Source organism: Strigops habroptila, chromosome Z (assembly GCF_004027225.2).
Source record: "Strigops habroptila isolate Jane chromosome Z, bStrHab1.2.pri, whole genome shotgun sequence".
Taxonomy (NCBI): domain Eukaryota; kingdom Metazoa; phylum Chordata; class Aves; order Psittaciformes; family Psittacidae; genus Strigops; species Strigops habroptila.
This window is the reverse complement of record NC_044302.2, coordinates 93,499,472-93,522,477: the sequence shown is the minus strand read 5'-3', so window position 1 is coordinate 93,522,477 and position 23,006 is coordinate 93,499,472. Positions and strand designations below refer to the sequence as shown.

Here is a 23,006-nt window from a genome sequence, read left to right as displayed (position 1 = left end):
TTTTTCCATGGAGGAAACTAAGTGGGGAAGAACATGATAGGTTATAGACTTTGAAAAACAGTTCAAGGCCATATCTTTACACACTTCGCATTTACAGTAAGTAGACTTCAGACTTCCAAACTGCTTCTTTCTTTCTGAGAAAATCAACATCAAGTGGCCGTTACTTCCCTTTCCTGTCTCCGTATTGTAATGTGTAATAGGCTGAGTTTGTTTTAAAACCTCTATTCCTTTTTGGGGGGTGGAGGTGCTAGGGAGGGAGACCCCAAAGTGATATAGAAATCTTATGGGTGTAGGTTACACCCATTACACATAAGCACTTTTGGTAACTGTGTTAGTACGTGCTGTGGTTGTCTTGGTCTTCTGGGTGCTTTTGAGAATCAGACATAGTTTCAAAAGTCAGTGCCAATTCAAGACCATCATTTCTCACAGCTGTGTTAACCCAAGAAATCTTACGTTTCACTTCTCAGGGTAGATACACCCACACGTTCACCTGTGTCACCTCAGTTATGTGGTCTGATGGCAAATAAAGAGGATGATCACAGGAGCTCATCTAATTAGACTAGAATGGTTTGGGTTGGAAGGGACCTTAGTGATCTTTGGGTTCCACCCCATGTCATTGGCAGGGACACCTTCCACTAGACCAGGTTGTTCAGACCCCCATCCAACCTGGCCTTAATTCCCTTAAAAACACAAACTAAACCTCCTTGATTTGGAACCAGAAAAATCACCTGCTGACATTAAGAGCAGATCCTAGATGTAAGGATTTTGTCTAAAGATTTATGTATGTGTGCTTTTGTTCTATAAAATTTAGCAAAAGAATTTTTGTTTTCTTTAGTTTTTAGCAGAAAAAGTTTTTTGGGACAACTTTGTATATTTTTACTAGGTTTTTAACAGTAAACATTGCAGAGATTATGAATAGGAACAGGAACTGGACTTGATTTGAATTTGAGAAACAAAACAACAGATTTAGGATTAGTATTTGCTTTAAGCAAACTACAGAGAGGAAAGAAACAGCTTAAAACAATGAAAAGCAAATTATATATCTAACAATTACCAATTACTGTAAAGATTCATCAATCCTACATTATCTTGGGCAATCATGTATGATAATATAAACAACAGAGATTTTACTTTCACATATTCAGTTTCTTTAAGCTGTATCTTGAGCACTAAGAATTTCTTTTATTTTGGAATTAAAATTCCTGTTAAAAACTTGCTTGGGTCCAGAATTTGAGGATTTAAGGAAAGCAGAGATATGTGGGGTAAAATCTCAAAAGCTAGAATACTGGCAGTACTAGTAAGAAAGGCTAGATCAGGGCTAACTTTAAATACAGAGAAGTTTGCATTATACTCTAATTCAAAGATTAATAAGTAATTTATTTAAAGTAGATGATGTAAAAAGACCATGATTGTTCTCAGTGGTCACGGCTCCAATTTATCTCATTTCATATTTACACCATGTAGCACCCAATTCACACTGCAGAGAGAGAAAGTACAATCTGGCCCAAATTTTCAAATATGCTTATCACCCAGTGGACCAAAATCTTTTAATTATCCGTCTGTGTATTTGAGAACATCCTGTGTTTGAAACAGAAGGTTTCTTAAGTAGTGTGATTTCTTGCTTGGTTTCCCTCTCTGAATTTTTTTTACTCTGTCACATCTTGAGAATATTTCTCCACTGTGATTTTGGAAGGACGCTGCTAGAGAGCAGCATGCCTTGTTTTCCTCCATGCTGGTTCAAACGCGCCAGTGCTGCTTAGGCTCCATACTGATCCACGCAGAAGAATCAGTCCCTGGGTGTTCAGACACACACTGTAAAAAGGTTAATTGCTAATACCACCAGAAACTTTATAGCTGAACTTCTAGTGTCTCTGATCAACGCTCTGCCTTTAATCAAGTGCCACAGCACAAGAAGGGGAAGGAGGAAGGAAAATGCAGTTGGATGAGTTGTCTCTTCTCAATGAGGCCTCTCTGGTTTGCCTCTTCCAATTTTAACCAAACTGAACACACAAGTAAGCAGGGGGTCAAACCTGCAGGAAAGTGAAAAAAAAATGGGGGTGAGGAAGAAGGGAGTAAATAACTTGGAGCTATCGGCTGTGATGCCAGAGGTAGCATGCTGCTTCTGGCCACTAACAGATGTGGACAGGTGAACCTTTACACCAAATCAATCATCATATTTATTCTAATTGTATCGTAATAGTCCCCCAGGAGCTCAGTTCAAATGAGCTTGACATTATTAAAATTTTAATGCCCAGTTTTCATAGCTGAATGAATATTTAAAGGGTATGTCCCAGGCTTAAGTTATGATGATGAAGAAATTAATGGAATGTCTTGTTTAATGCTTTGGTACATGTTGATGCAAAAAAAAAAAAAAAAGAGAAAAAGGAAAGAAAGAAGAAAAAAAAGAAATAAAGTGGTTGTTCAGGGCAGAAAAGAAAGAAAGACAATGTTTGGGCATAATTAGAGGAGGAAAACATCAGTGATTCACTAGTATCAGACACCAGTCTTGTTGGATACCTCTCAGCAGAGGGGAAATATGTATCATTCAGGATGGGTGAAACGAGGGTGCAGTCAGGGACCAGAAAAGAAACAGCTTCACATGAATGACAGATCAGAAACGAATCCCTGGGAGTCTCCAACCACATCCCTACATGGCGGCATGAGACTGCTAGCCTTTGCTGTGTGGAACAAACACAGAAAATCACCTTTGTTACCCAACCAGGGTGTTTGTTTATTTTAAGTACCCAGATCAACTTAGAAGGATGGTATAATTAATCAGCAATATTCATCAGTCTGGTAATTACTTTATAGATAATTGTCAAAACATAGGACCAGATGATACCAGTTACACATTGATGGGGGTGAGGGACAGCTCCTTTTGTGCTAGAGGGCCTGATTCTTTACAGGCTGAAACCTGTATAGGGTATAGCATAGGGGATTGAATTGACTCTGAGGATCTCAAATCTGGAAAGACTGGGGAGGTGGGTGAGTTTTTTGCTTTTCTAAGCCTTCCATGTTTTTCCCAACTCAGAAAATGTTTGGGAAGCTAAAGATCTTTGTTTTCATCTCTTTCTGAAAGCTAGAATAATACTTGCAAGGTTCCTGCTTGTGCTTATTATTTTGCTGTAAGGAACAGAGGACTAATTTGGGCTGCTGGCTGGTCTTAAAATCCCCCCAGTATGCATTTCCTACATCTGAAAGAGGACTGAAGAAAAAGTTAATGCTCTAAGTCCTTTCACAAAAAATTTTCTTTAAAGGGGCACTGTCAAGATTAAGACAATCTTATTCTTTCGCTGAGTCTTTCCTCGGTTTTTTTGGTTTTGGTTTGTTTGGGTGTTTTTTAATTATTTTTCATTATTTTCATTTTGCCAGCTCCTTCAGGAACTGCAGCCCTCTTCCGGTACACAGCTAACGGGTTTTTCGTTAAGCAAGGTTTTCACACATCTAATTTGAGGTGTGATTTCAAAAGAGTTTAGAGAAATCAGTGTAGAAGGTGGCATGGCTGCTGGGCTTTTTTCTGCTCAAATGGGACTTATTTCAGGTTATCTTAAAATAATTAGACTATGTTTGTTCTTTAATAGAAATGAAAGGAGAGCACAACCATACCACATGTATACTGATAGGGAGATGCTTTGAGAAGGAAGCCCCTATGCTTCAGAAATGCCACAATGTCCTGCTTGGAACAGGTTTAGGTCTGGTCCTCCTGGGGTGAGGACTGAGTAATGAACCTCAATAGTGGACTGAGGCAACCTGTCATACTGCAGCAAGCTTACCCCACAGATGACTTTAACCCTTGGGAAAAAGGAAATTAGGGTGGGAGGAAGCGAGTGAACACTTCATCCTTGAAATCAGGACCAGTGTTGGGGGAAAATCACTTTCTGGCTCAGAGTGGGTCTAGTCCAGTACCAAGGAAAAACCCACTTGCAACCTTAACCCTGTGATAGCCAATCCCAGTTCCTGGGGAGGTTATGATTTAATTCCGGCCCTGAGGCTATCTGCACATTTGTGTCAAAGAGAGAGCCTTTATTTCGTGGTTCTGGCAGTGGGTGAAAGCAGCTAGTTAATTTACACTGCTTACTCAGTTGTTTGTTAAATGGCAGTGCTGTGGAAAGCATTTCTCCATGGGTAAAAGGGCTGGCTGTTGTTCTTATCTTTGTGGCCAGGCATACAAATCCACAAGCACAGAAGGTCTAATCTTCTTGGATGGATGGTGGCCAAGCTCCTTTTACTCTCAAAGCACTGAAGTCAATGGAGCTTGGCCTTGCCTAAAGTCTGCAGAATCAAGCCAAGCAACCATTAGTGGCAAAGGCAGCATTTGGGTCTTGCTCCAGAAGAAAAGATAAAGCCTAGAGAATGAAGAGCACAGCAGGGAAGAGCCAACAGCCAGAGGTCATGGGCTCAGGATAAGAAAAAGACGAGAACATTTGTTCATCTCTAAGTGCGGGAGCAGGGGTTATGTCTATAATGCTTTGAGCAATACATCTGCCTCTCTGGCCTGCTTGCCTGCCCCGCTTATGTGCATGCTAGAGAGGCCTCTGGCCTCTGTGCAGTGTGCCCAACATGTATAGAACATTGAGTTGCTCCACACACAAAGGACATCCCACCTTTCCCCTTATCCACACTTCCTCACCAAGGCAGCTCCTGAGCATACGCCTTACTGAAGGCAAGGATAGGCAACCTCAAATCAGACCAATGCAGACAGCAATTGCGAGACAATTCAGGCACAAGGTCTGCGAGCAAGATTTCATCTAGGCATAGGTAAACCTACAAACACAAACATCCAAGCTGAGCACACATTGCAAAACCGATCTGGGACCTTGGCACATACTCACATCACTCATTTAAGTTCTATGTTGCCACCTGGATACACTTATTCATTAGCCATGCTGGGTAGCTTAAGGCTATCTTGGTTGTGGCTATCTTCATATGTGTGGATTACGCTGTTGCACTGCCCTAAAAGAGTTTGGGATCATGATATCTAAGCTAAAAGAGAATGTGGTTTCTTTCTACTAAATGCATTTAGAGCTGGCTAATAGAAAATGCCAAGGATAGAGAAGAACTATTTTAGATAAAGCTGGTTTGGGCACATTTTAAAATTGGATGTAAATTATCTTGAAATAAACTCAAGTGAGAAATTAGAAGAGAGGTGAGACTGTAGAAAAGCTTATCCCTGCTGATATTACTGAAGAAAGGAGGAAAGGACAGCAAAAGACTTACTTAATTTTATGTTAGAATATCATGTGTTTATGAACAGAATTTCACATTGTGATTGTTCATGGAAACAGCAAGGAACTAGATTTAATGAGCAGAGTGTCCCTTGAGAACTTACACCTCTGCCATCAGGATACACAGACAAATAGACCCTTTATATTGCTTACCATCACCAGTGGGCCAGTCCTGGGACTCTTTACATGCTTGAGCATAGTCAGTGTCCAGGAACTCTTCACATATGTAGGGGGTCTGGGAATTCAGACACATTTCCCAAGCTAAAGTCAGCATCTACCAAGACACTTCTTTCCCAGGAAAGAAAGTTCAAGTGCACAAGCCAGGCAAGATCCATGAGTGCAAACAAATACCCATCTGGATGGTCAGGGCATCAGTACCTTAGGGCATACAATGTGTGTGGTGGCATAGTCTAGCAGGTGAAACATCACTTTTACTGTGTGTCTGCCCAAAGCTTAAAGAGGATCTCCTGCTTTCTCTTTCACATGCAGATCTGCATTTGAAAATGGTATTTATAAGCAGTGCTGTCTCTCTTGTTTTGGAAAATAAGGCTTTGTTGTTCCAAGTATCCTGTGTTTTGTTCCTCTTATTGACCCCAAACCTGTCAAGGGCTGAGTTCTCCCTTTACCCTTCCTAACTTCATTTAAAACCAAAGGCACCATGATGTTGACCACTACAAGCCCAGGTTCCCCACACACAAAAGAAAGGATTTGTTGTGTTGGAAAGGTTCTATTTTGCTATTAAAAAGACCAGCTGTTTCTTCCAACTCGAGCCCAAACTGTTTTGTGGGGAGAAAGTTTTGGATTTGAAATCATAGGCTTCTGCACACGAACCTGAACTGAGCTTAAGGTTCATCTATATGCATAAGACAAGTGGAGAGATGAATCGATAGTTAGATGAATGGATTAAAATGTCTTTTATATGATATATAGAAAACACTCTCAGAGTGCAGGGATGGCCAGCAGCAATCATTCTCTGGGGTAGGCACCAGAGCATTGACTGATTTGTAAAGGTCAGACCCCTCAAGATTTTTTTCATATCTCATACATTCCCATTTTAGGTCTTCTCATCTATTTGTATACATGTCTATGACACACATCTCATCAGGTAAGAAAGAGGGTGGTAGGGAAGCATTAAGAGTCCGCTACCCAGAAAAGGTTTGGGATAGGGTCATTTCAAATGCAATGTGTTACTAGTGAGTGCTTCCCACAAGGCAAGCCAATGTGATTTTCACCAAATGTTCTAGAATATTTCCTCTATCTGCTCCTTCATTAATCCAACACTGTACCAGTTTGTACTGCCCACACAAAAGTACGTTTAATGTGTAAGCACATGGCAATTCATATAACCACAGCACTTACCTCTATTTCCATGGGGACAGGTTTTTGCTCTATGCCTTACAGTGGCAACATGCTGAAGGCTGGCTGTGTAGCAAAGTTATTTGAAGCAGCTTTCTTGGTTCTGCAACATTCATGGAAATCTCCCTGAGCCGAGGCCCTGACTTTGCTTTTTGGATTGTTTTTTTTTTTTCTTTTTCAGAGAGGAGATTGCTTTGGATTCACTCTTATGGTTATCTAGTTTAGATCACTGTAATTCAATTATGTCACTCAGAATCAGGTACAGAGTGATTTACCTGAACTTTGCAATTACACACACAATTCAATTGTAGGTGATTTTCTTGGCCTTTCCAACTTTGACACTAATATACTTTGCATTTCCTTAGGGCCTTCAATCACAGCAGGTTTTGCTCAATGCTTTAAAAGTTATGACCTGATCCTACAAACACATTCATGCCAGCACTCACAAAATAGCTGTGTTGACTTCAGAGAAATTACTATTGTGTGCATGGCAAATCCCCCAAAAGTCGTCAGAAGTGTTAAAATGTAATTTCTCTTTAGTGTTTTGGAGGGGAGATTTTGAACAGAAAAAATTCTCCCACTGAAAAATAAGCAACTGTATTTTCTGGAAATTTCAGGGCAGTTGTTAAACTATTCATACCTCCAACTAACATCCGAGCTACATCATGAGATCACCAAGAACTGCATGGCATCATTAGGAAGCAAGTTGTTCTGGGATGGGATTTTCTTCCATTCGGCTAGACAGCTTCTACAAAGATGCAGTAGTGCCCAATAAGCACTTGCTAAGACCCGCTAGCCCACATCAGCATCCTATCCTTTGTGGTGAGGTCACAGCAGTGTTTCATCGATTTAGAGACAGAACATCTATAAGCAAGAAGAGTTTGTTATTTGACATTATATCTGTCTACATAATCCAGACATATAAATGACTGGATGTTTGTTTGAATATTTGTTTGTTTGTTTGTTTTACTTGCTTGCTTAACACCAGCATTTAGATACATTTTTTTCATCAATCACCTTCAGAGTACCTTTATCTTCATTGCACAGAAAAGAAAGCTGAGAAAAAGGCAGATGAGAAGGCTGAGAAAGAGATAGATGTAGTTGTAGTGATATATCCAGACTCATCCAGAAGGCCAGTGTGGAGCTCGAAACAGGCCTTCCCAGAAGTTAACACCTACTTTTGACACTATGCCAAAATGACTCTTTAGGAATGTCAGGAAACATGGTCAACAGAATACCTTTCTTCCCAGTTTTTAATACAAAGCCTTAATCACCCCTCCTAATCTGTTCTTGGGGAGTATTCAAACTTCTTAAGCCCTCTAAGGAGGGGTGGAAAGGCTATTATTAGATAGATGATCACTGTGGTCATCTTCCATGGTCTTAAGATCATACAAGCTCTAGCATAATTTTTTTTCTCCTGAAGTGACTTCTTCTTTAAGCTTCCTTAAGAGCAACCAGCAGATTATCTTCAATACCTTTCTCTTCTGCCTCGGACATGATCTTCCTAACCATTAATGGCATTTCATTGATCTTCATCAGTCTCATCGTCACTTATTCTTCTTTTCTCAGATCACACTTGAAGCTATTCAGGACATCTCCATCCTTTTTCATTTTGTTTTATTGTTTTGTTTTTTCCTTTCTTCTTCTATTTATTTCAGCATTTGTCCATTCTCAAGCCTGGTAGGGCTTTAGTCCTGGCTAGAAACACCAGGTATATTAATGACTAATGTAGAAGTGAGTGAGACAAGAAAAAAAAGTGTAGTACGAACAGTGAGAGGAAGAAAAATGGAGACGATGAGGAATCAGCTGTCTCTGCTTCCTACTCTTCTTTCCCAGGTGATCCTTCTACCTACTCTAAATTAATATCAAAGCCAGAGGGAGCAGAAAAAGGTTGGTGGGGGAGAAAACAACAACCTTAGGAAAAGAAAAATCACAATGCAGAAAAGCGTCTGTCCCCTGTCTAATTCCTGCAGTGGCCTGTAGCTGATGGTGCTGAGAAAAATACAGTGGCAAGCTCTGACATTTCATTTCTGTGGAGAATTGAAAAAGGGCTTGCTGTAATTCATTGCTTCTTGTAACTCAAACCCTTTTTGACAGGAGTACCTGCGCTGTCTTTTAACAGTGGCACCACGGTGGCTGTAATTTGACATGAAAAATGATGTCGTGTTTCTACTTGCAGGGAGGATTGGGGTGGGGGCAGGTGGGGCAAGTGGCAAGTTGGTGTGAGAGGATGACATCTGGTGTTATTTGAATGGGTTGGGTTTAGGCAAAAGGAAGGAAAAGCCAAAATGAAGGGTATGAAGTGTAACAAGTATGATCATGTTGTCCAAGGTGTGCAAAGGTGATAGTAAAGGTGGTTTTCAGCAGGGATGAATGTACAAAGGATCAAAGAAAAATGAGAACCTGACATTTTAACTCCTCCAAGAACCTAAGTGCTTATGGCATTTGTGGAAAACGGACATGCAACCTCTTTTCCTGTTATGGGGCCAATTCACAGCTGTAGTGGTACACAGTGCCCCTAGATCCCAATACAGACAGGGAATCTGAGACACTAGCTTCACCTGAGGCCACACTGGGAACACATCTGTGAGTAAAACTCAGGTTTGCCATTTGCTTGCCATTGCTTTGAAAACTAGGTCTTTCACAAGCAACCAGAAACCCAATTTAACTTTTTTTTTTGGCTCTTGCCTAAATCCCTCTGTGCTTCCATGGTCCTCAGCACACCTCTCTTATGGTATCACTGTTGAGTGAGGCACTTCAGAGTAAATTTGTGGCCAAACTGGATTCTGAGTCATGAATGAGGATAAATATATTGTCCTGATTTACAATGGGTTTATGACTATTAAGCACTCTGGTACCAAGATATCAGGAGTCTTCACAGTATATATAGAGAATAAAAATTTTTAGTCAGGTCCTAAAGGATAGGAGGGGGAAGATAAACTCTTTCTGGTTTAACTAATGGTAAATCGGTATACTTTTTTCACTGTGGCAGCCAACAGGTATAATATAGAATAAGGAACCATGATCATATTTCAAAGGAGAGCACAAAGACCACCCATGGGCAGAGGAAAGGAAGACCATTGCTGTAGTCAGAAGTGTAGCGCATCCTAGAGGAGAGCCTAAAAGAGTACATCTATCAGTTCAAATGCTGGATCAGCCTATCTAAGTCTTTTCTCATGTAGCCAAATCTCTTCTGAAGACTTCTAGTCATAGGGAGGAATAAAACCTCACAGCTGAGTCTGTAGTTCCTATGATCTCATGTGGATACCCATGGTATTAATCCTATTTGCTGACTGTCAAATCTTATTCCAACTGTCACAATCTGAGAGTCCACCAAGACAGGACAGATACCAAAGCTATGACAATTCCTAGCAGTGAGCCTGAACCCCTGAATTCCCTTCTCCCTTAGAAGGCATTTCCCCAGACTGGGGAACGTATGTCATTCTGCCATTTTATTTTCCCACTTAGACTTTTTCTACTCCCCATGACACCTCGTTGCTCCCTGAATGTCTGTGTTTAAAAGAAAAAAAAAAAAAAAATTGTTCCATAGATGGAGAGAGGAAACTTAATTATTTTCCTCTCAGTGTTTCTCCCTATAATTGGTGTCTTTCATGTCAAGATGATCTCAATTTGTATTATGGGCTCTGTGCAGGCAGCACTTTCTATTTGGTCTGTAAAGAAATTGTCAAGTGTATAAATCATAGTGTACATTAAATTACACTAGCCTTTCACTTATTAATTTCCCCAGGTTTTTCTTCCTCTATTAGAAGGAATTATTCTTATTCCTCTATTATTCCTCATTCTCTCCCAATTTTTTCCCTTTTCTTGGGGATCATCTTCTTTTTCTCATTTCTCAATACCAAAAAAAAAGACCGAAGAAACCCCAAAAGACACCCAAACAAATGTTTTACTAATGGGCCCGATGATCTTCTCTGATTTTTGTAAACTGACCAGATTCAACTCTACATGTAGGAAGAACTCTGTCTAGTTTTAATAAAGACTGGATCTAAAGCTTACTCAAGTTCAGTGAGGATTTTCATGGCCTTCAGCAAGCTTCCGACCAGTACCTACATTGGTAGATTTATGGAGTGTTCTGCATTGCAAAGCTGTACCCATTTTGGTTTCCAGACATTGCCTGTCAGGGCTCTGTGCAGCATACCTCCTATAAATTCCTGGCTACTGTGAGTATTTCTCTTAGTGATTGCTCAGGATTGGGGTTTGAGCTGTCTTGGAGTGGGTACCAGGGATCTCTGACCACCACCCTCTGGCCACTGGAGTTAAATTAGCCACTGTGTCCACCATAGGAACCCATGATATGCAGTGTAAGTGCAGCTGTCAAAAGTGAACAGATCTCAAGTCAGACCTTGGTAAATGAATGGTATTAACACCAACCTCCTGTAAACTCTAATCAACTGCAGTGATTGAGTAGCTGGTAAAAGTTAAAGCACAGTAACTGAGTAGTTTGGCTTCTTTATCCTGCATATGAGAACCAAGATGGGGTTTATGTCACCTAACTCTAACTGCATAGACTACATTTATGACTGGCAGAGAAAAACAACCATTACAGAAGACCACTCATCCTCGTCATCTCAGACATCAAGTTTAAAAGCATCTTAAAATTACGCTTTTTAGACATTTGGACATGACATAAATTACCCTCTTCACCTGCGTGATGTCAGATCTTTAAATGCCTGTAAGAGCTAGCTGCTCGCATGTGGTTACAGGAGCCCTGTGGCAGGATGTCTATGCTGCTGCCTTTAAGTATATCACTTCTGGTCCTGTTAATATCTTGTGATAAGTGTGTGAGTGACAGGTCTTTATAGTTGCAGAAGCAGTGGCTAATACAACGTTCACCCAGTACCAGATTCTTTGTTGGTTTTAGCACTTCAGCTGTCTGGAGTTTGTTGGATGATACAGGCATACAGGGGAGCAGAAATTGCTCAGTAGTGTCTGGAACCATTGATCCTTCTTTGCCAAGCATGAGTCTAACTGTAGTCAGTTTACGGCTAAGTACATTTTCCTCTTGAGATAGGAATGCAGCAAGATCTGCTAGGTTCTCCATCATCTTAAACTACTTGTCAGCCAGCCTGACAACTTTTATTGTTAAATATGTGTGCAGAGCAATTAAAATAAATCTAAACTACTATTAATTACTTTTAAAAAGAAAAAAAAAAAAGAAAAAATAAATGGGGGGGGGGGGGGGAGAAAAACTAACTAACTAACAGCCTTGTTACCCAACTGGGGCTAGCCACAAATAAGGAAGGGAAAGTATCACCTGAAGGCACTCTGTGACATTCATCAGCCAATCTGTGGTCTGACATCTTCTGACTTCCTGCTCCTTGTAATACTTGTTTGCACTTTTGTTGGTTTCTAAATCTAAGAGATAACTTTATTCCACTCATTGGTGGTCACACACAGAAAGGTATTTTGAATAGTCTGCCTGCGTAGCGTATGGATTGCTTTAAGTGACATGTAGGAAGAGAGAGGGAAGGCTTTCAGATGAAAATCTCAGCTTGTTCTGATTCAGTCTGCATCTCCAGCTATTAACAGGAGGGGGTATATCCTGACCTCTGTTCATCAGATACCCACACCATGTTAGGCACTACCAGTGAAGAAGATTATGAACATCTGTTGTCCTCTCTCCTGGAAGTGAGCAGTTCTGGGGAAAATTATGGTCCCCAATGTTTTTGTTGAGTGAGAGAGAGAGAAGTTAAAGAACAGAAATCCCATTCACATCACAATGGCAAGGCTTTTGTACTTGCTTATGTCCTGATGTAAGAAAGGAGAAAGATGTTTGAAAAAGCATCAGAAGGAGAAGTTTTGACTCATATCCTACTCTCTCCCCCTAAAAAAAATCTCAATTGCCAGCACTTCTGCAGTATGTGGACAAGCCAGACCCAAATGCCATTTCCCAAGTATGAAACGAAGTCTGCTGTGTTACAGGTTACTATCTTAATGAACTAACAGTGGAGGTGAAATTCACTTTTCCATTTTCTTTTCATCATGCCAATCTCAAGATATCTTTGCAATTAATGTTTCACTGGTCCCAATGTCCTGATAAAGCATTTCTGCTCTGACACAATAGTGTTTCCAGAGGAAATTGTTAGAAATTTAAAAAGTTATGTTTAAAATTTCAGGACTTGTGTGAAATGACTCAGATTTCTCTCCCAACATGATTCAACAAAGCACCTGTCAGGTAAATGGGGTGACACTGATTTACTTCAGAGCAAGAAGCAGCCTGCACTCTGTGGTTACTCCCTTGTTTACTAATTGTTTTTTTCCCCTGTCATGGTGTAAATTCTGTTATCAACTATGATGCATGGTTAAAAAAAAGATAAACAAAGCAAGCCTCTGTATATGAATGTTTGATTCCACCATTAATTGTGTGTCTCTCTTTGCTCTTTCTTACAGATGAACAGACCGATCCAGGTGAAACCAGCGGACAGCGAAAGCCGAGGAGGTAGTTGACTGCATTGCTTTCAGCCACAGTGCTAAGTATAATTGTTGTCTCTGGCTTCTCTCAGGCAATGTGCTGATCAATTAGTAACGTAATCACTGCCAAAGAAATTCCCTCTGCAGCAAAGATTCTCTTTATTAAATCTCCTTTACTTCGTCTCACTTTCCTCATATTCAATTATTATTTGATTTTAAAAGGCAGGCAGGTGCCAGCGATTGCCTGGGAAACAAATAACTGCCTCGTTAAGAAGTGAAGCATCAGGTCCTGACTTAACAAAGTTTAACAATGGTGACGGCAATGTGGGTTTTTCTGATCTATGTTGGACTGAGTTGCAGAGGTGTTTAATTTTGTTAGGATAAAGCAGATATGTTTTCTTTGATCATGTTGTTTCTGGTTGGGCTGAAGCAGCTCTGCTTTTGGAAAAAGTAAATTCTGAGGTAACAGTTTTCTGCACCTGTATCAGTTTATCTGGATAAACCTGTTGTGGAAACTGAAGACTTCTCTCATTCCCAGGGAGTTATTCAGGATTTGCAGAGATGTAGCTAAAATCAGGAGCTGGTCTTCCGCTTTTCCATCCTGCACAGTGGATTTGGAAGGCTTTGCTAAGTGACTGTTCAATAGATCACCAGTGATAAGGTGTTTCCTGTAAAAGGTTTTCTACCAGAACTGATGTGGTGATACTGCACCGTACTTTTCTAATAGGGGCCTGTTAGATCAAACACAGAGCTCGTATGAAAAAGTGTGAGATGGCCCATTATCCTGGATAAATTACCATTCTTTACCATTCTGGTCTTTTCTTCTTGTATCTGTACACTTACACATATATATACACACAAATGCACATATATAATGATGTGGTGCTTCTTTCCTCTCTATCCCTATGTCTTTGGGAAAAAATAGAGAGGACTTTGCCCATATATGCACTAAAAACGTGAGTATTTATGTATCTTGTAAACGTGGGCGTAGATTTTGTCATCTAGTAATGAGGTGGCTTTTAGATGTGTGAAAACTCTTTAATTTCCACCACAGAAGTAAACTCTTCCTCATTTATAGGAAAACTGTCTTCCTACTGGCATTAGTGGAAATCTCCAGCAACAACTACTTAAAAGGAGTAAAATGCCTCACACACGCAAGGCACTGAAACTGTGTTCTTTTTTCAGTTGAAAGCTTTGGATTCCAGAGGCTCTGACTGCGTTAGTGTGAGGCTGAAACTCTCCAGTGACTCAAGTCATTGGAAGACTTTGTACATAGCTTGTAGTTAAAAGGCTGGTGTTACGGAGTGGTGAAACCAGCAGATTGGCAGAGACTCTATGAGGAAGGGCTGTGGCGCTGCGTAACTGCAGAGCAGGAGAATAGCTGAGTTCTGGAAAAATGCCAGAAAACTCAAGGATAAATATTGCACTTTCAGTGTTCCTGTAAAGTAAATTTGAGGGAATTTGGCCAACACTGGGCAGAAAGTATTTGATGGGCTCTGCAATGGCATGTTCTGCTATCAAGGGCCATGGCACACGTCTAAGTTGCAGCAAAGGCGTGTCACATCATACAGCATCGTCGGTGGGTTTTAACAGAACCAGGTCAATTTACCCCCTTTCCCTCCCTGTGTGATGATCTGGCACTGTGTCTGAGTAGGATTGGGTAAGCCATGAGCAGTTGTCAATGCCAGTCTCCTAGGGGAAAAGGGAAAAGCTCAGCTGCCTGGATAAATGAAGGGACATTATGCACATTCCAGTGAAGCTCGTGCCGACAGGGAGAGTGAAGGGAGGGCCTTTTGTCTATTTAATTAGACATACCAAAAAATAATAATTAGGCTGGCCAATTTGCTCAGTGCGCCTACAGGGTATGTAGCTCCCAATCACTCTTTTTAAAAAAAAAAATGCAAATTGCTAATAGAGAACACATGCCTGGCTTTCTGGGAAGGGTTTTCAACCTCTTTTGCTAAGAGCAGCTGCTTTCGGGAGGGGTGGTTTGAACTCCAAAGAGCTCTGATGGTGGTTTCACTCCACAGTATCCATCACACACACATCCAGAGGTTCCTTTGCCATTGTATTTTAGCTAATTATCTCCCCAACACAAAGAGCCATCATCTTTCCTCATCCGCTCCACTCCCCTATTTCTCCTACCGGTGGTAATCACAATGGAGTAATCAAACGGGTGCACTCATTGGTGTGAAAGACACATTGTCCTAATTCCCCAATGACAGTCTGCTTCTAGGCTGGTGATGTTTTGGGATGGCATGACTCAAGGGCAACTATGGGAGAAAAGAACAATTGGCACCCAAGGGAGGTATTGTATGAAAACTTAGGTTCTTCGTGAGCCCACCGGTTATAGCAGGAATGGCAAACAGAATGCTAAAAAGGAGGCTGTGTATCTTAGGAACACATCAAAAGACTTCATTAGAGCTGCAAGATAAAGGTCAGCTTCAACAACAAAGAAACTTAAGTTGTAGCTTATTATACCCCATCTGTATATTGGGATGGGACATGAGGGAACAGGGGGGCTTGGAAGATGAAGCAGCTCTTCTGCACAGCATAAGAATACCTGAATACACCCTGAATACACCTAGAATACTATCTTCTGGCTTATGGGGAATTTTGGTGTGAGTCAAGGTATGAAAGAAATAATGCAGTGAATGCAGTCGTTTTTCAAACTGAAGTTTACAAGGAGGCTTTTACTGGAAATGGTGAGCAATATTCTTGAGGAAACAAGATTGTGTTTTATATAGGACCAAATACCTGCATTTTACTAAAACACAAATCTTCAAATTTTCCAGCAAGTTCTCCTTTTTTATTTTTTCACTCTCTCCCCCAACCAGATTCCACTCAGCATTTTTTCCTGTTGGTCTGGAGTCTGGATTTTGCTGGTCTTTAACCTTTCCTGTGTCTTTATTCTCAGCTACACACCGAAAACAGGTGTATTAGCATTTAGTGTGTGTGAGCGAGAATTTAGACTATCAGGTTTGGGGAAGAATTCAAAATGTTGCTTGACACAAATCACACTCAACCCAACAAAATGGAAATGCTGAGTGCCACTTATTACTTTTGCTGGTTTTATTATTTTGTTTGTTAATCCCAATATTGGACTAGGTGCAAGACAAAGTGTGCAATCCTTTTCAATAAAAACTGGCATTATTTACATTTGCCTAATCTCACAGGAACTAGAAATGAATGTATCCTCACTACATTTCTCTAGGGAAACAGTCTAAATTAATGGGAAAATTTTGCATTTTGTGTTTCTGTTTGTGCATGTGTGTGTATAGTCAAGCTACAAAACCTTATATAGGGGTATTCCTTCTACAAACTGCTTCATGAATCTTCAAATACCTGATCAGAAGGTCAGAGTCCTTTGACATTTTATAGAGACTTTAGCAGTGATGGAATTGATAGAATGTGATAAAAAGGCAACAAATCTGTATTTCGTTCTGAAAAGTCAGAGTGTAACTCTAGCTCTGTTAAGGGTATCTTAAAAACTCTCATTGGCCTTTGTTTTGTCCAAATTTTAGCTTGACTACACAGAAGCCACTTTGCTGTGGATGAGGTAGTCCAATATATTTTTAGGGCTGTAAGCTATAGCTCCACATTAAATTCTGAACATGCCCAATCTCAATTAAACTGAGAACTGTATTATTTTCATCCTGTTGATGATTTTTCTTGGTTCCTGGTCTTATATTCAGCTCTCAAAATAGTCTACTGATATCAGTGACCTGAAGTTTTGCAAACTTAGGGAGAGATTGCAAGTCTGTTTTGTGGTTTGGGGCAAAAGTTTGGAGTCATTTCTTATTTTATCCACAATATCTCTAGCTCTCACTAGACAACTCTCACTGCAGCTGTCAGGGTTAACCTATGATAAACACAGCCCTGAGGTCCAAACAGGTTGTACAGGGAGTAACATTTTTTAAAAGAAAGGACTCTCCTGCTGATCTACTTGCACTCTGTTAGTAATGCTTAGATGCTCCATTGCTCCCACATTCCTCTCAAAGGACAGAACAAGGTCTATAAAGGACAGCATGCAAAGATGCACGGGCCGTTGCCTCGGCCCAGTGTTAATATCTCTACCTAGAAATATTTCATAGTGGTTTTGGGGTCCTCCTGCATTTTATGGAAGAGATACAGAAGGTTCCTGAACTAAAGGAAATAACAAGGCAAAGTCCAAAGTGGTTTAGAGTTGAAAGGGTGCAGAGATGGTGTTGAGAGTTTTCCAGGAGGGTCTGCAGTTCACCACATTGCAGTGTTTTCTGCATGCCAGACTTCACAAATCTACCAATGCTTCTGCCTGTGTTTGTGCTTTCAAGCAAATTTTGTTGCATATGTTTGGGGGAAGGCATGGGCAGTGTGGTTTTTCTTGTCTGCTGTTTGGGGGGCATGATAGCAGCAGCTGGAAAGTTTGGACTTCATATTTCAACTGAGTTGAATTGTTTCTCTACCCGTTCCTCAATGTGCAGGCTCTGAAATTATCTGCTTGGTTATGGTTTATTCCAGCTTCAGAGCAAAATGCCCAAGCACTCATTTACAGTAAACAGCAAAAAAAGTGGTGTCTTGCTCATGCACTATGACCTTTTCCTTTTTATTCCCTTCCATCAGTTCAGCAATGATGATAGGGCTGGAATGGCCTCTCCGCAGTTTCTAAGCCATATTTTCCTTTGGGACAAAAGTCTTATTTCATCCAGGCCATTTCTAACTCTCACTAGCTCTCTGCTACAGCTGGCAGGGTTTACTGTGACAAACACAGCCCATGATCCCAGTAACTATTTGGCATTTAGCTGCTTTCCATTTAACTGATCAGAACTCTGCGGCTTGTGCAGATGCCCAAAACCTCCCAGGAAGCTTCCTGTCCAGGAACTAGCCAGATCCAGGCCTCTTTAGGTGCCACAATTAAGCAAGACTAGTTGCCTTCAGCTTAGTTTGGCTTCACACCGGCATAACAATGCCAGATGGAATGATTTCCTTCTTCCTTGGAAGTGCCATGCAAAGAGTAGAGTTGGTCAGACCTTCAGAATGAAAAGGTAGGAAGAAGAGAGTTAAGGATATGCAAGAAGATCCTGACAGAGCTCAGCATCTCCTTTCCTGCACTGCTGGAGGTTAGGCCATGCCTGCATGCCTGCAACATCTAGCTCCATGGAAGTCACTTTACCAGCAGTTCCCTATCTTGTACCTTTGCTGGGCTTCTTATAAGACTTCCTACCCCAGAAGCTAAAGAACAGGCTGAGGGAATGTCCCATTTCCATATGGTAATCCATAAAACCTACCTTTGTGTAGCCTGCCACAGCTTTGTCTTCAACTGCTCCTCTCTTTTTTATTTACAGTCCTCACACTCATCCAGCAGGAGAAGGCAGGTGGCACTGGCAAACACCCCAGGGATACAGATAATGTTGTCCTTTCTCAGAGATGGGGGAAAATATCCAAGCTTGCTTTTCCATCAACAGATCCCCATTAACTCTTTCAGCACCACCATGAGCCCAATATAACTCCCCATAATCTTTTATAACTTGAGTACAGCAAGGCACAGACAAGGACTTGCAAATGTCATGCAACTCACATGTCCCAGCCTTTGTTGTAACCACTGCAGCTGCAAGGCTACTAGATGGACAATATCAGCTCCTGTCTTCATATCTTATGAGGTCTGGACTCAAGAACTCTGGGCAAATGAGGCCCTAGGCCACACTCAGGGCCTTATATTCTTCTTTTTTTCCATCTGTGCTCACATCTCTCTCCCCCTTTATCTTCGTTTGTAGTTTGAAAGGAGATTTCTAGCTCCATGCCAGATCCTCCTCCGTAAATCTCATACATCTCCTCTTCCTGATATTTGCCCCAAACATGATTAATCAGCTTATTTTTACAATTCTTGCAGGAAGAATTAAAAAGAAATTAAAAAATAATTGAAACTACCTCCAAACCCAAATCTAAATATCTTTCCTTTATTATTTACATATCCAATGTTAAAAAACACACTGACGCTGAGTTGCAGTATCTCAGTATGAGGGTAAAGAGAAGGAATGACTGTTTAAAAATAATATCTTTAATATTCATTTAAAATGCCAACTAGTAGAGGAGAGGAGCTCATGAGAGAAAGGAAAAAATGAAAATAAAGAACCTAACAAAAAGCTCTTGATATTAAACTGGAAGGCAACTTTCTTGCCTTGGAGGCTGGAGAACTGCCAGGACCAACAAAAAACCTTGGTGTTGTTGACAGAGTGGGTTACTGAGGAATGGCAGTTGGAGGTGCTGCAGTATTGGAAGGGAGAGATGTCAATGCCTTGCAGGGTATTCGCCTCTCTGCCTATCTAGTCACGAGCTGTGCCTAAGACCATAAAGGCCACCTTAGATATCCCAGTCATAAGCATTGTTCTGGCCCCTTCTGACGTAAATGTCCTGCTCTTCTTCCCATGTAAACAGAGACACAGCAAGTCCAGGGCAGAATCAAGAAACTTAGACAGATTTGGACATTCTTCCTTTTTCTCAGTTCAGTTCAGGTCTTTGAAAGGCAGGGCCGAGCTTTAGACCCCATCGTTTGTGACAGACCCTTCTACAGCAATGCTCAAAGCCACTGGGTCTAAAGTGAAGCAGTCCATTGGATTTTATTCCAGGTCTGAAAATCTGTTAAAATCAGTAATGTTTTTACTTCAGCCCTAAGACAAACCTGATATAGAAAGAGCAATTTAGTACTCACAGAAATCTCCTTCTAGCTGCGGCTTGTTGTGGTCCTGATTACAGGCATTAGGAAACTAAAATCTCATGGTTTATTGTGGAAATTCAGGATTGCATACCCCTACTGACAGCTGACATCCTGTAGTCCTCACAAGGCTGTATTTTCAAGCAGACAGACTGTACCAGCATGAAAATGGATCAGATAATTCAAAGTGGCCCTGGATGGCTCCATTTGTGCTCTCCACTGTCTGGTAAAACTTAATTCTGAGGGAGAAAAAAGTCTCCGACAGATCCTCATGTGTAGTGTTTTATACTGGATGACTCTGTTGAAGGCTGATGTGCTCCATTCCTCCCCTGCTGAAAGAATATAAGTGACATCAAATTTTTGTTCACATCTGCCCTTTCCATTGTGGTTGAAATTGATGGAAGTGTGCCCATCAATAGGAACTGGAAAAGATCCACAGGACATTGTGTTCTAGCATATGTCCTAAGGACAACCTTTTAAAATCAAGTAGTAAGGGGGAAAAAAAAACCAAACCACAAACATTTTTCACAAAGCATGTGTAACTTATCAGTTTACTGACAAGAAGGAGTGGCGTAGAGAGCAAAGCGGGGGGAGAGGCTGGGGAGCTCATCGCCTTGAGGTTTCAGTAGAGGTTCTATTCTCTGCTACCATGCAACTTTTGATCAGCTATGTAACTTCAATCCCCTTCTGCTTCTCACCCTTCCTACCTTGCCTGCCTGTGTTGTGATATGCTTTTATTTGCTTATTTCTTGCAACTAATGCTTTTGGCATTCATGCATGTCAGGCTGTCAGTGTCATAAGGGCTAAGGCTATCAGTGTCATGGGGTTAAGACATTAGTGAAAGCCTGTAGCTGTGCCCAAAATGATGTGTACAGGACCAAAAATCAAGGTGGATGATCGAAAGCAATATTTGGAAGTTTTTTCCACTTCACTGGAAGTCACACTGCAGAGCAATATTTGGAAGTTTTTTCAATAACAGGGCAAAAATGGGAAAAGTAAGGGGGGGAAGGAGAGTAAAGGAAACAAAAAATTCAATCCTATAAAAAATTCTGCCATTGTAAATACAGCTCAACCTCCTAGGTGAACTCAGGGACACATTACATTCCTAGTATTTTTTTTAATGTAAAGGTTGCTTGTCAATGGGTTTTTATACAGCATTAATAATACATTTATAGATACTCTCCACAATTAATTGCAAAGCATTTATGGCACTGAACAGTTAGAATGCATTATGATAATCACTCCTCATGCATTGACTTTATTGTAAAGGTTTTGCTGATCATTATAATTGGCTTGTTATTACACAGGGATATAATAACACCCTCTGTATAGTAGTTTATAGCACATCAATAGCAAATGCACTCCCTTTATTGGAAGCAATGTGCATTTTATTAGAATATAGCTGAATAAGTGCAATCCATGTAGACAAATGAAGTTTCTAATGAACTGTCTCACAAAAGAGTCGAAATAGCAAGCCATTTATTATGTATTTTTCTATTGACGAACTTGTAGTTATGGTTACATGGGCATTTCTTTAATAAATGGAAGGCGTGTTTTGCTGTTCTTTCGGAGAAACATTTGGGGGACAGGGAACATATAGACCATTTTTCTGCCTGATGAATAAATGATGACTGAGGCTCATGCCTTACAGATTTCATTTGCTTGTTGAGGTTTTCCAAGATTCTTCCTTGTGCGTTTGGTCTCACGTTCACAAAGGATCAAAATGTTCTCAGACTCAGTCCAAGCCCAGCTCTTGGAGTGGTGGTTCAGCAGCATCCCCTATATGGTCAGCAGTGAGATAGGTATAAGAAGTTTGGTGTTGTTCTTACTCCTGCTGTGTGGATTCCTTTTCTGTATCTCACCAACCAATGCTTTAATGAAAATGCACAAGCAATCCCTGGGCAAGACCTGTAATGCACGATGCCCAGACTCTCTCCCCATGCCAAAACTGTTGCTTATTGCTGTGCCAGGAAGGCAGAGGTCTTAGGAGAGGTCTGGTGCAAAATGAGATGTATGAAGGAATGACAAACAGAAGAATTAGTACGTACACAAATCTACAGCAACAAAGCTGGTGAAAGGCCTAGAGCACAAGTCTGATGAGGAACAGCTGAGGGAACTGGGGGTGTTTAGTCTGGAGAAGAGAAGGCTCAGGGGAGACCTTATTACGCTCTACAACTACCTGAGAGGAGGTTGTAGTGAGATGGGGGTCTGTTTCTTCTCCCAAGTACAAGTGATAAGACAAGAGAAAATGGCCTCAAGCTGTGCCAGGGGAGGTTTAGATTGGATATTAGGAAAAAATTCTTCACAGAGAGAGTGATCAGGCATTGGAACAGGCTGCCAGGGCAGTGGTGGAGTCACCATCCCTGAAAGTGTTCAAAACCTGTGTAGATGAGGCCCTTAGTGACATGGTTTAGTGGTGGACTTGGCAGTCCTGGAGGAACAGTTGGACTTGATGATCTTAAAAGTTCTTTTCCAATTTAGCTGATTCTATGATTTTATGAAAGAAAACTGAGGCATCTGGCAGACAACTCACTAGTTACAGGTCACTTAAAATTGGGATAAAAAGAAACATGTTTTATACTTAACAACAAAAAGTGCTATAAGGTATCCAAAGTTATTCCCTTGCCTGCCATCATTTCTCTAGGTCTTAGTTTTGGTTCTTTCTGGCAACATATAGTTGCATGCATCTGACATACACATGTAATTGATGTGTGCATTTTTATTCATCTAAGTCCAACTGTCATCAGTGTCATTCATATACCTAAACACTTTTAAACCCTGGTTCCAGATAAATAAGTGTTGTTCCCAGATCTGGTACAGTTCACACAGTTATACTGTTGCCTGAAGCATTGCCAGAGTATAAAGTGAGCCCAGCATTCAGCAGCCTATTTCTTCATGACCGTCTCTTGTTTATTGCATGTTTGCAAAGACCTTTGAATCTGGAGTAATCCAGGGTCTTTCCAGAAAGTGAGTTTTAGTGTGATGTAGGAGCTACAAAATGTCTGGACTATAGTCAGTAACCTCAGCCATTGGCATGCAGAGGTTACAATTGAGCAAATTAAAATAAGACTGGCTCAGCCCTGCAGTTTCGATGCAGACTGAACTCTCTCTTCTCTGAGTGGGAATTTCAGCAAGAAGGGTTTTGCCCCTTGCCTGCTGAGATCCCAGATTATAGTATCACAGCTTGCAAGAAGTTTCAAGACTCAGGAGATACTGGAGGTCAAAAAAACTTTTCTCCATGGCATACACAGCATTTTCCAATTTGCTAGATACTCTTTGTGGTGTGTATATGAAATCACTTT

The 23,006-nt window shown here is 40.8% G+C and overlaps 1 protein-coding gene across 21 annotated transcripts in view; it reads left to right on the top strand.

Annotated features, from left to right (window-relative positions):
• Positions 1-23,006, top strand: part of CELF4 (CUGBP Elav-like family member 4) — a 711,301-nt gene that overhangs the window by 386,869 nt on the left and 301,426 nt on the right. For all 21 annotated transcript variants that reach the window (XR_003995165.1, XR_003995164.1, XR_003995166.1 and 18 more), the window contains exon 3: positions 12,993-13,041. Coding sequence is in view for 18 of the 21 variants with exons in the window: in XM_032919650.1 (XP_032775541.1) it covers positions 12,993-13,041 (49 nt within the window). In the remaining 3 variants the exon portion in view is untranslated. The remainder of the gene's footprint in view (positions 1-12,992; positions 13,042-23,006) is intronic.